The following is a 13,410-nucleotide window of genomic DNA, read 5'->3' on the forward strand; positions in this document are numbered from 1 at the left end:
TTTCACATTAATTTTTTCTATTTTCTTTTTGTTCTCTATTTCATTTAGTTCTGCTCTGATTTTTATTATTTACTTCCTTCTATTGCCTTTGGATTTCATTTGTTCTTCTTTTTCTACTTCTTTAAGGTATAACGTGAGGCTGTTTATCTGGGACTTTTCTTCCTTGGAGTAGGCCCTTAATGATAGAAATTTCCCTGTTATTACTGCTTTCACTGAATCCCCATAATTTTCATAGGATGTGTTTTCAATCTCATTTGTTTCTCTTAATATGTATTTTTTTATCTCTCCTTTTATTTTTTCTTTGACCCAGTTGCTCTTTAAAAGTATATTGTTTAATCTCCACATATTTGTGGGCTTTTTTCCGCTTTCTTTTTGCAGTTGATATCCAATTTTAAAGCCTTGTGATCAGAGAATGTCCTTGGTATAATTTCAATCTTCTTAAATTTGCTCCAGCTAGTTTTATGTCTCAATATATTGTCTATGCTTGAAAATGTTCCACGTACACTAGAAAAGAATGTATAATCTGAAATTCTAGGATGAAGTGTTCTATAAATGTCAGTTTTGTCCATTTCATTTAATGTGTCATTTAGAGCTGGTATTTCTTTATTAATTTTCTTTTTGGATGATCTGTCCATAGCTATCTATGTTGTATTTAGGTCTCCTTCTGTAATTGTGTTTTCGTCAATTTCTCCCTTTATTTCTTTTAGTAGTTGCTTGGTATATTTCAGTGCTGCCTGATTGGAGGCATAAATATTTATGACTGTTATGTCTTCTTGTTGTATAGTTCCCTTTGTCATTATAAAATATCCATCTTTACTCTTATTACCCTTCTTATCCTGAAGTCTGTTTCATCTGATATAAGTGTGACTACACCTGATTTTCTCTGAATACGATTGTTTGGAGTGTCAATTTCTACCCTTTCACTTTGAGTCTGTATTTGTCCTTGTAGCTGACATATGTCTCTGAGGCAGCATAAGTTTGGGGTTTTGTTTTGTTTTGTTTTTATCCAATCTGCTACTCTGTGCCTTTTATTTGTGAGTTTAGTCCATGTACATTTAGGGTGATTATTGATATATGAGGATTTCCTATATCCATTTTGCCTTTTTTTTTTTCTGGTATCTTGGTGTCTCCATTGTTTCTTTGCCTTTTTGTTGCTGTCTGTTATTTCAGTGTGGTGGTATTCTATGATTTTTCCCTGCATTGTTGTTGTTTCTTTTTCCTTTTCTTACATTATATACTTCAGTTCTGGATTTTTTTTTTTTGAGAGGTTACCATTAAGTTTATGTAAATGAAAGTTTCATATTTATAGTATTCCTTTTTCTTCAGCATGCTTCCTTTCTCTATTCCCCTTTGCCATTTCAGACCTTTACTCTCTCCCCTTTTATGTTTTTGTTGTCACAATTTATCCCTGTTTATGCTGTGAGTTGATTTCTGCCTTGCAGTTGCAAGTTGTCTTTTTTCCTATGTTTTTTGAATTTTTTCTTCTTCTTCTTTACCCTGTATGTTATGTTTAAGTGTATAGTGTCTTGTTTGGTGTAGCAGTTGCCATTTCCTGCTTCTGTCTGTCTGTACTACTCATGGTTTCATATTCTTTTGATTTTTTGTTTCAGGTCAAATAGCCTCCTTCAGTATTTCTTGTAATGTGGGTCGTGTGTTAGAAAATTCCCTCAGCTTCTCTATGACTGGAAAGATCTTTATTCCTCCTTCATATATAAAGGATATCTTTGCTGGATGTATTATCCTTGACTCATAATTTCTCTCTTTCAATAGTTTGAATATTTGATTCCACTCATTCCGCACTTGTTGAGTTTCGGCTGAAAAATCTGACGATAATCTCATGGGCTTTCCATTGTAGGTTACCATCTTCTTTTCCCTGGCTGCCTTGAGGATTCTTTCTTTGTCCTTAATTTTTGACAGCTTTGATAAAATGTGCCTTGGAGAAGGCTTGTTGGGATTGAGGTGATTAGGTGTTCTATTTGCTTCTTGGATTTCAGGATCCAGTTATTTTTACTAGTTTGGGAAGTTCTTGTCGACTATTTGTTTGAATATACTCTCTGTTCCCTTCTTCCTTTTTTCTCCTTCTGGTTTCACTATTCTTCTTATGTTGCTATTTCTGATGGAGTCAGATAGTTCTTGTAGAGTTCTTTCATTGCTTTTAACTCTGAAGTCTCTCTCTTCTTCCATCTATGTCGTTTCTAGATTTTTATCTTCGATGTCACTGATTCTTTCCTCCATCTGGTCAGCTATAGTACCTAAGCTGGCTATTTCATTCTTCATTTCTTTTATTGAGTTTTTAATCTCCACAATTTCTATTTGGTTCTGTTTTGAAATTTCAATCTCTTGGGTAAAATGTTCATTTTGTTCTTCAATTGTGTTTCTGAGTTCCTTAATCTGCCTTGCATCTGTGTTTCCTTGCATCTCTTTGAGTTTTTTCAGAACTGCAATCTTGAATTCTCTGTCATTTAAGTCACATATTTCCATGTATTTTAGTCCATTCTCTGGAGACTTTTCATTTTCTTTCTGAGCTGTCTTGTTACCTTGTTTATTCATGGAAACTGATGAATTATTAGTTCTCTTCCTAGACATCTATAGGAGTGGGTTCTGCAACAGGTTGATAGGAAGCAGTCTTTTTTTTTGCTTTCCAGTAGGTGTTGGTTGAATATTTTATTTTCTCTTCTGCTACAACCTTTTATTCTCTCTCTCACTGCAGTGTTATGTTTTCTCTTACACTGCTCCAGCTTCTCATATGATGGGGTGGTGTCTTGAAAGGTGGGATTCTCCTCTATGAACAGGTCACCTGGGTCTCAGGGCACTGCCTCCATGGGGGGATGTGGAGAGCTTCTGAATTCCCAAAGCTCTTCCTGCAACCACATCAGAGCCTCTGTGTTTCAGTGGCTCTGGTTACCCCTGCAGGGATCCGCCCAGATGTGTGGGGTTGGGGTGGAGTGCATTGTGAGAGGTGGCTCTGTGCACTGGCAACTACCTGCTCACAGGTTGTCTTGCCCCTACAGTTCCTTCCCTTTCACTGGAATTGGTTGTGGTGTGAGTCCATGGCTGTTGGGCTGCAGTTTTCCGAGCTGTAAATATTCTGTGCTTTTGATCTGACACTGCTACCATTCCTCGTCTAGCACTGGGAGGGTTGGGGTTGGGCAACCTCTGTGAGGGTGTGGAGGAGTCTGATAGACTCCATGTCTATGTCTTCTGTCCTCTGCTTAGCCGTGAGGTCTTAAACCACCGTTCTTATCCTTCCTTTTTCAGTCTTTTCTCCAAGGTCTCTGCTGTGAGCGTTGGATTCTGCTGTGTTATATGCTGTTACCTCAGGCGGGACTGTAGGCTATAAGGAAAGTGCTAGCAATCTGAATTCTTCCCTCTCCCATGACTGCAGTAGCTCTGGAATGCAAGGAGCTCCAAACTCCAGTGTGTGTCCAGTGGCCCGCAGCCCATGTCTCTTCACTTCCACCTTCTCTCTTCCCCTGCTCTCCCAATTTGCCCACCTTTAGAGGATTCCAATTGCATGTCTCTCAGGCTTGCTTGTGTGCCAAGGAGGGAGTCCTTTTTGGAATTATAGCTTTTTGGAATTGTAAACTCCAGAGGAGATTTCAAGAGGCACTCCTCATGCTTCCATTTCTGTCATGTAATATTTTTATAGTTAATTTTAACCATAGTAAAAGGAAACTAATATATTTGATTAAACAAATTAAAGTTTGTGTGAGTGTAACTATTCTAAATGCTGTTCATTCTCTAGCTTCTGATAATATTAGAATCAGTTGATTGATCTTAACTATATTTGGTCTGCTACTAACAAGGATCAAAACAGTATTAATAACCAGCATTTATTGAATGACTAACATAGGTTTGCCACTAGCCTATATTAATATACACATATACTATTTTCCAGTAGTATACACAGAGTTGTCAGCAAACCCTAATCTCAGCCAGTCTGCTTTGTAACATGCTAATATATGCCATTTATGGAGTGTCACTCTGCCCCAAATACTGTACTAGATATTTTACATTCAGTTATCTTGTTTGATTCTCATCACAACTCTGATAGCATAGGTATAGTGATACTTATATTACAAATAAGGAAACAGAGACTTGGAATGAGTAAATACTTTGGTAAAGTCTCACAGCCATCAAGTGACAAAATTGAGATTTGAGACACCCAGTATATCTGATTCCAAAGCCCATGCCCTTTAGACCATACTCATTCCAGAACATTATTCATTACCTTTAGTTTTCCTTTAGAGAAAACCTGCCAGAAGCAAAACTCGTCATCAGTGCAGATGCAGATACCAAGAGTCTTTAGACTCTGGCATAAGAACAGAGTTACAAGCATAGAACTTTAAAATGATTCTCTACGCTAATGAACTGGTGCCTAGAAAGTGATTCTACAGTAAGATTAAAAAGATAGAAGGCAAAGCTTCCTGGACGCCAATATAAATAGAAAACATATTCTTTTTCATCACTGGTTATTTATGTGATCTTGCTGTAGCCATTCTGCTCCTGGGATCCCTAGATTGTCCCAATGTTTCTTTGATGCCTTGTGAAGACAGCAGCTTTCAAAACCCCCTATATTGCCTTTTCTTCTCATTTGCATTGCTGGAGTAAGGCTCTGTGCAGCAGTGTGGACCCAGGAATAGCTCTTAGATAAGTCAATAAAATGTAGGGATTTTATTTATTTTGATAGCAAACTTTATTAAAAGTTTTTTTTTTCTTTAGGACCATTTGTGACAACATGGATGGATCTTGAGATTATAATGTTAAACGAAATAAGTCAGACAGAAAAAGCAGAGAACCATATGATTTCACTGATATGTGGTATACAAACCAAAAACAACAAAAGAACAAGACAAACAAATGAGAAACAAAAACTCATAGACACAGACAATAGTTTAGTGGTTACCAGAGGGTAAGGGGGGCAGGGGGTGGGAGATGAGGGTAAAGGGGACCAAATATATGGTGACGGAAGGAGAACTGACTCTGGGTAGTGAACACACAATGGGATTTATAGATGATGTAATACAGAATTGTACACCTGAAATCTATGTAACTTTACTAACAATTATCACCCCAATAAACTTTAATTAAAAAAAAGTTTTTTCTATAATAGTTACATTCCCACAAGGCTGCTTCCATACCCAATAAACTTTAATTAAAAAAAAGTTTTTTCTATAATAGTTACATTCCCACAAGGCTGCTTCCATAAAGTTATCAATAGGAGCTTGTATGAAATGAAATTCAACTATATTTACCTTTGAAAGCTTCTTCCATGGCCTCCTATTAACCATCCAGAGCAGGAGAAATCCAAATGTAAATGTAAAAACTGCCTCTACTGATTAGTACTAGAAAGAAAGCTAGATAAGTAAAAAATAGAGAAATAATTGTTTCATCTTGAAATAAAAAAAAAAAAAGATTCTCTGCCTTTTAATGATGACGTTTTAAATAAATGTATGATTTTATGGAAATAACTAATGTTTTAAAGAGTTAAAAATAGTTAGCTCTTTGTCAAATATTATATTCCTGCCAGCCCAGTTATATTTCAGCAAATGCCATGTGTCAATTTCTTATCCAGCTCAGTTTTCTAACACAAGGATGGGAAAACAGACCATCATAAACCTGCAGAAGACTATTTGATGTATTTATATAGGGTTGAGAAGAATAATGTCCTCTGATTGATAATAGGGTGGTTATCCACACAGCCACTTGATTCGTTCTCAGCTTTCTAAGAATCCCCAAATTATACTAAATATCACTTTCTTCTTCTTGCTTTTATTCTGCCCAGGGAACTCCCAAGTCTAGATCAGAAGTTCTCTAACTATGGAAGTTTATTTGAAGCATTGGTTCTCAATGCTTTAATGCAGTGGGTGCCTTCAAGATTACCTGCAGTATCTGTTAGAATGTAGACCACTGAGCTCCATTCCTCAGAGACAGATTCAGTAGATCTGGAGTGAAGCCCAGGCATGTGCATTGTAAGTGCCTCAGGTGATCCTACTGATACAGGTGGTCAAAAGTCCACAATGGAAGAAATGCCATTTCTCAACCCTCATTATAAATTCTCATAGCTCAGGGGAAGATGCCAAGACCACTTCCTAGAATATCTCCTTCTAATTGGAAATAACTTATCCAAGTGAAACTAGATGAGGTAGATAGTTTGGATTGAAAAGGAAAAGCTGGTACATATGAGAAATATGAGTTTAATGGCCTAGAACCTAAAACTCAGAATTCAAGAATACTAAGTATGGAAAACTTACAGAAAAGAGTGAGAAGATGACTTTTTTGAAAACAACAAGAGTAAAACGTACATATCATCATAGTTCATGGACTTGGAATTTAAAGCTACTATACTCAAATCTATTTTAAACTAGAAACAATTTTTTAAATTAATTTTTATTGAGGTAGCATTGATTAATAACATAAACTTCAGATGTACAGCATTATAATTTTTAATGTCATTGTCAGAGGCTGGCTTTTGTATAACTTTATACCTTTTATTTTTTATTTATTTTTATTTATTTATTTTTATTAGTTTCAGGTGTAAAAAACAATGTAATAGTTAGACATTTACACCCCTCACAAAGTGATAACCCCCTTCCCCCAATCTTTTCGTCAAGATACTTACCAGAAGACCTATCAAAGTCCTTTTACAGTGTACATCTTTATGTCACCAGAACTACCTATGGGCACCTTGAAAACCTTCTTAATTCCCCTAAACCCTATTCTTCTCTAAGAATAGATTGACGGGAAATTAGTGGCAGAGAACTGATAAGCACTGACAGTGAAGAAAGCATTTCTCAACAAAATACTTAGGTTCTAATGCTTTCAGTGGTGGTGAATTTAATATGAACACTTACTTTAAAAGCCTTCCATTGTCACTTATTAATGAAAAAGAAATGCTGATTATCATATTTAAGCTATCAAGATAGTAGATTAAATATTTTAAGGTTCTAGAGAAGAAATTTTTATCTGCTACAACCTGAATTTGTAAAATAAACAGTAGCCTTGGTCTTCTGGTTGCATTTTTAAGCCCATTTTGAGTTTGAGAAATGTCCTATAATCCTAATACATTTTTAGCTTTATCATGAATGTCTCATAAGAATACAATTCATCTAGAGTCTTTATGCACTTTAGAAACGAGGTTGATTTTTACTTCCACTCTTGAAGAGCCAACTCAGCAAATCCAGGGTGCTTTTAATAATTTGGAACTGCATGTGACATCTTACAGATATCTTTGCCATTTGATTTTAAATAGTAAGTGCTCCATAGACGGCAGAGAGTAAGACTATTATTGGCCCAGAGTTTTTACAATTTAAAAAAATCAAGGACTCACCAGCTTGTAGATTTGTTCATTTTTTTCTCTTTTTTTCCCTATTATAGAAATAATGGATGACTGTTCGACTAACTGCAATGGAAATGGAGAATGTATTTCTGGCCATTGTCATTGTTTCCCAGGATTCCTTGGGCCTGACTGTGCTAGAGGTAATGTTGCTCTGTTATTCTGATTGATTTAGGGAAACTGATGTCTTTTGAGAACTCAGAAGGAAGAGGAGTCGTACTACTGTTCACAGTAGCAGCAGCAATAGCAACAACACTCCACCTCACTACCAAAGTTAAGCACCTATTCTGCCAGGCGCTGTTCTAAACACTTTGCGTTGTGTCTTTTAATTCCTACCATAGTCCTATGAGATAAATCTGCTATTATTCCAATTTTATGGGCAAAGGAACAACCTCACAGAGGTGAAATAACTTAAGCAAGGTTACCTAATAGCTGGGATTTGTACCTAGATCGTCTGGACCCAAACACTACATGACACTTCTATATCCTTCATATACTGAATCATAATGTATAGGTAGACTTTAAATGTGGGCAAAGTAGGTAACTGCTTATGCACACCCATGTAAGCTAGGAGTGTGCAATCACCAACCAGATAAGTAGCCTAGAAAGTAAAGGCTGGAAAGTCAGAAATTAAACTTAGCAAACTTTACTATTTCCTAGACTTGCCCAGTTTAATTCTTGAAAAGCTTTAGGTAAATCATATCATGTTTTCCCATAGGCTTACAGTTATGACTTTAGAGATGCTTTCTGCCCATTTTCAATGTGTTCTTGAAGTTCTCAGTCTGCTAATACTTTAATCTCAGGTTTCTCAGCCACTCAATTTCTTAAAGTTAAATTGTATTCAACAGAGAATTCTACAGCACTTGCTAGGTTCCAAGTACCATAATAGATCTTGGGGACAGGAGGGATAGGAGTGGAGGTGATGGCTGGTAATAAAGAAATGAATAAGACAGAAGATGCGGGCTCTGCCATCAAGGAGTCAGAGTTTTAGTAGTGAGACAAACAATGACAAAGTAAGTACGTGTTCTAATAAAAGTCTATACAGTATGTAATGGGAGTAGACATCGGTCCAGCATGAATCTCTTTAAATGCACAACCTTTTAAAGGTAATATTCTATAATATGAATAACTCCCTATTTATTAGTTTTTCAAATTTTCAGGTTTTTCTTCCTAAAAGTAGCATATATCTGCTTGAGGATGAAAAGCCATGAGAGAGAAAATGCCTAGCTTGTAATAATAATAATAGTAATAATAATAATAATAATAATAATAATAATAATAACAGCAATAATTATTTAAGTATATGGTGGAATCAAAATCAAACACTTGAAATAAGTTCTCCATTCAGGATAGTTTTATAATTTATCTTTACCGCCCTTCCATAAAAGGAAAATTCTGTTTGTAATCACGAACATGTGCCTATTTAATAAAGGCTAAGACAGGAATAGTACATTTTTTTTTGCCTGAAATATTATACAAGAATCAATAGACAATTGCTCTTTGGAGATGTTAAAAGCATTATGAGAACATTACAAGTTAATTTGCCAATCTTCAGATTCGTGCCCTGTGCTGTGTGGTGGGAATGGAGAATATGAGAAAGGACACTGTGTCTGCCGAAATGGCTGGAAGGGGCCAGAGTGTGACGTTCCAGAAGAGCAATGCATTGACCCAACTTGCTTTGGTCATGGCACCTGCATCATGGGAGTCTGCATCTGTGTGCCAGGATACAAAGGAGAAATATGCGAGGAAGGTCAGATCTCCATTTTAATCTACTGTTTCAGGCTTTTCTCTCACTGAATTATCCAAGGCTCTATTGTGTGCTTCCAGTAGAGACAGAAGTGATCTTTGTTAACCATAAGTGTTCATCATGTTTGCTTAGTATGTGGAGCAGGGAGTTGGAGTCAGGGGAGCTCATTTCTCTCCTGACAATCTCTAATATTAACAAGAGGCTTTATCTGTGACACTTGAAGAGCAGTAATGAAAAATGGGATCCCCCCTCCCTTATTTTAACATTGTCTTATAACTTGAGAATTTCCATATTGATGATTTTAGGTGTTAATTCATATGCTTTCATTATTACAGAGTGCATTAGGCTACATCTTACTTTAAAGCGCATAATAATATATACACATTTGGAACCATTTTGTGAATGTTTTCTTTGGGAGTGATTTGTAATTACTGTTATTATTGCTTCATATTATTTATCTTTACATATCTCATACTGAAACTTGACCTCCATGCCTAAGGAAGCAGACTTACCACTAATGAGTTTCAAGTCAGTGCCTTTAGATTAAAATGCACCCCAAGGGAGCCTTTACACACACACACAGACACACAAAAACATTTCTTGAAACAGCAATAGTCTTATAATTTAAAGAGACACATTGGAAAAGGGTGTACTAGTAATTAGACATTTTCCATGCCACATTCCTCAAATAAGACTGATTTTTGAAATAATATTAAACCATTACCATGGGAGATAGGCTCATCACAACTGTTGTTCACGAACAAGGCTGTTCGAAATGTACTACAATTGCTTTTTATAGATGGCTCATTAAGACTATTAAGCAGTCTAAAGGGTTTAATGTCATTCCACTCCAAGCAAGAGTTTAGCTTTTCACCTCCCATTAGCAGTAGTAGAATTGTGGTGTGAAGATTGTATCTGTTCCAGTGAATGGCATTGGGCCTAGACAAGGCACCCGAGTTCCTGACTTACTTTTGCAAATTGTTTTTATGGTGATCCAACTGTAATCATTATATTCAAGTTGTAAATTCAGATGTTATAGGGACATACACATTCACCAAAAGAAAAATGGTGCTGTCACAACATCTACAATTTGCCATGAAAAGCATTTAACCTAATTAATTTAGACGCTTCTAATTTAAATTATGTAAGCAGTTGAAAAAGGACTTAGCTCAAATTCGCATTGTATGGGTCATTAAAAAAAAACTGTAGAATAACCAAGATAGCTTAGAATACCACGTTCAATGGTCTAAATTTTTCAAATACAATAGAAAAAATGTTTTAAAGCAGACATATGGTGATAGAAGTAGAACTGACTCTGGGTGGTGAACACACAATGTGATATATAGCTGATGTATTACAGAATTGTACACCTGAAATCTATGTAACTTTACTAACCATTGTCACCCCAATAAATTTAATTTAAAAAAAGCAGACATCCCAGACCAGGAGCCCACAGACTAAACTGTGCTTTATTAGGTTCACATAGTGGTGGTGGCAGTGATGATATTTTTGTCGTTTAGTGTGACTTATTTTCCACAATTTAAAAATAGAAAAGTGTCATCTAAAAATCTCCATTTCAAGCCTCTCATGAACAATTAGAAAATCTGGTAACTCTGGACTCATATTCCTACCTGGTGGCAATAAATTAGAGCCAAATAGCAGCAGCTTCATTTAAACTAGACGCTTCCACTCAGTTCACTCCCAACATACTTTGTTCTCTTTCATCCTGTCCATCTCATTCATGTATGTCACCTGCCCTGCCGCTTCAGCCATATAACTGTATGCCTCTGATTCAAATATGACTTCCCTAGTCATTGAAGGTGACTTTTGAATAAAGTAAATTATATTAAGTTCAATGTTATTTATTAAAATTGTTATTATACTTTAATATAACCAATGGCCTCCCTCTAAAACAACATTTTATACGTTAGACTTTTCCTCTCCTTCTAAATAATGAATGAACAAAATTATGTATACCTTCTGCCATTTAATTGCAGACCACACCCTAAAACAAGGCTTGTCTTGCAAATGATGACAAATTGTATCAGTCTTTTTCCATTGCTGGGAAAGTCATTCAAAGCATACATCTGCATCCTGGTAAATTATTTTAGTCACATCTTATTTGAATGGGAATACTAGAAATTTGGAAATCAACTTTCCTATTTTCCATGGAATGGTCATTCAGTTAAAAGCATAAAACAATTATCCTCAAGGCAACCATAGGAATCTGCTTCCAACATAGTTTATACATTTGTCCAAAAATATATGTGTGTCCAAAAATTATACATGTGTTCAAAAATTTCCAGATTCACAGAATCAGAAAATTGAGTCTGTGATAGTCTAAAACATTAGAAACTGTCAGTGTCCTGATAGAAGGAGAAGCCACAAAGTAAATAATTTTTAAGTCGGGTTTAAACTGTTGCACTTTCAGTGTTTCTAAGGAATAAATGAGATATTATAATAAATGTATTATATTGTATGATTTCATGCAACAGCAGTCACTTCATTCAATACCTTGAATAATCCAAACTTAAAATATATTAACTCCTCTAAGACACATCAAGGAAAAGGCATTTCTGGGAACTATGATTCCAATTTCAGAAAAGACAAGGAAACTTACCAAAACTTCTTGGGCTCTTTTGCAATGCCGAGGTATTCCTATTGAAAGGCCACATTGGTACACTCACCCATTTGTGTGGGAGTACTACACACTGCTAACAATTTCACACAACATATATGTATGGTTTTCTTATTTTCTAAATTTAGTATACAACTGTTATGATACCTTACCATATCTTTAAGTGTTAATAATCTTGTGGTTTGACCTGAGTCATATTATTGCCTAATTAAAAGCAGAAATGCCATAATATTAGGAAATCAATGTATCTCAGTTTCATTATCCTCAGGTATACTGGCCACACCTGTTCACTTTTAACCTTTCCTCCCCTTTTTGGGCCTTCAGAGGACTGCTTAGACCCAATATGTTCCAGCCATGGCATCTGTGTGAAAGGAGAATGTCACTGTTCTACTGGTTGGGGAGGAATCAACTGTGAAACTCCACTTCCTATATGTCAAGAACAGTGCTCAGGCCATGGGACTTTTCTTCTAGACACTGGAATGTGCAGCTGTGACCCCAAGTGGACAGGATCTGACTGCTCAACAGGTACATTGGAGTTATTCTCATCTCCTTCCTCCACTCCCATGTTCTCACTGGTCTTTGCCTTAAGTACTCCTTAAAGTCTGATCTGTATGCCTTTCATGGGTTGTGAGGGGCTTCCAAGTATTTCCTAGGCTAGTATTTAATGGGTTTTTAATACAACAGACTGCTGGGTTTTTAATCACACTTTTCATTGTCATAGATCTATGCTAGGACCTCTGTCTTCATTCTATATTCTCTTATAGTTATTTTATCCATTCCCAAGTCTCTCACTATCAGTTCTATACAGATTATTTCAAATCTATGCTTTCCCAAATTCAAATAATCCTTCATTTCCAACTATCTGCTGAATATTTCTACTGGGTGTCCCATCACTTGTACACACAACTTATACCAGGAAATATCTCTACTCTATTTATATATTACCGTATTGTTGCCCAATTACTCTTCCCATAACTGTGTTTTCATTTTTCTATTCCCTACTCTGACATCATCCACAGTTCACCATTCTCTATAAACTTGAAATACCCTGTTATTACAAACGCAACACAAACTATTTTAAATCTCTATCTCCATCCTGTCTTCTACTTCTGCTTTCTGCATTAATCCCTCCTTCTGCTATAGTAATCTGTGTGCTCTTCTTACCCCCAATACATCAAATGTCCACACTTTTCTCTGTGCCCTTTCCTCAGCAGGGAATACTGTTATTTTTTCACCTGTGAAAATCCAACCCATCCACCAAGACCAACTAAAGTTTTAGACATTCTATAAAACCTTTCCTGATTACATCAACAGGATGCTCATTGCTAGAGAGTAAGTAAAAAAAGGAATTGTGATGTAGGTATTTGTATATGAGGTCAGACAATTAAGTTCACAAACTCATCCTAGAAAAAGTGCTACATACCTCATTGCTGAATATCAATATGGTCACCTTTGAAGTATTCCCCTTGGGAAGCTACACACCAATGCCAGCACCTAGTCCACCTTTCAAAGCAATTTTGGAACTCTTTTTTCTGGAATGGCCATCAGAGCTGTCATTGTATTACCCTTGATGTCCTGAATGTCATCAAAATGTCTTCCTTCAATATTTCCTTTATCTTCTGGTAAAGAAAGAAGTCGTTGGAGGCCAGATCAGGTGAGTAGGAAGGGTGTTCCAATACAGCTATTTAT

General features: G+C 36.1%; 1 protein-coding gene across 2 annotated transcripts in view; it reads left to right on the forward strand.

Moving 5' to 3' along the window:
- Positions 1–13,410, forward strand: part of TENM1 (teneurin transmembrane protein 1) — a 1,301,460-nt gene that overhangs the window by 913,529 nt on the left and 374,521 nt on the right. The window contains exons 12-14 of one of the 2 annotated variants that reach the window (XM_033111932.1): positions 7,378–7,479; positions 8,892–9,086; positions 12,046–12,246. In XM_033111932.1, the coding sequence (XP_032967823.1) occupies positions 7,378–7,479; positions 8,892–9,086; positions 12,046–12,246 (498 nt within the window). The remainder of the gene's footprint in view (positions 1–7,377; positions 7,480–8,891; positions 9,087–12,045; positions 12,247–13,410) is intronic. The other variant, XM_033111941.1, reaches the window with a different exon arrangement.

Source organism: Rhinolophus ferrumequinum, chromosome X (assembly GCF_004115265.2).
Source record: "Rhinolophus ferrumequinum isolate MPI-CBG mRhiFer1 chromosome X, mRhiFer1_v1.p, whole genome shotgun sequence".
NCBI classification, from domain to species: Eukaryota; Metazoa; Chordata; class Mammalia; order Chiroptera; family Rhinolophidae; genus Rhinolophus; species Rhinolophus ferrumequinum.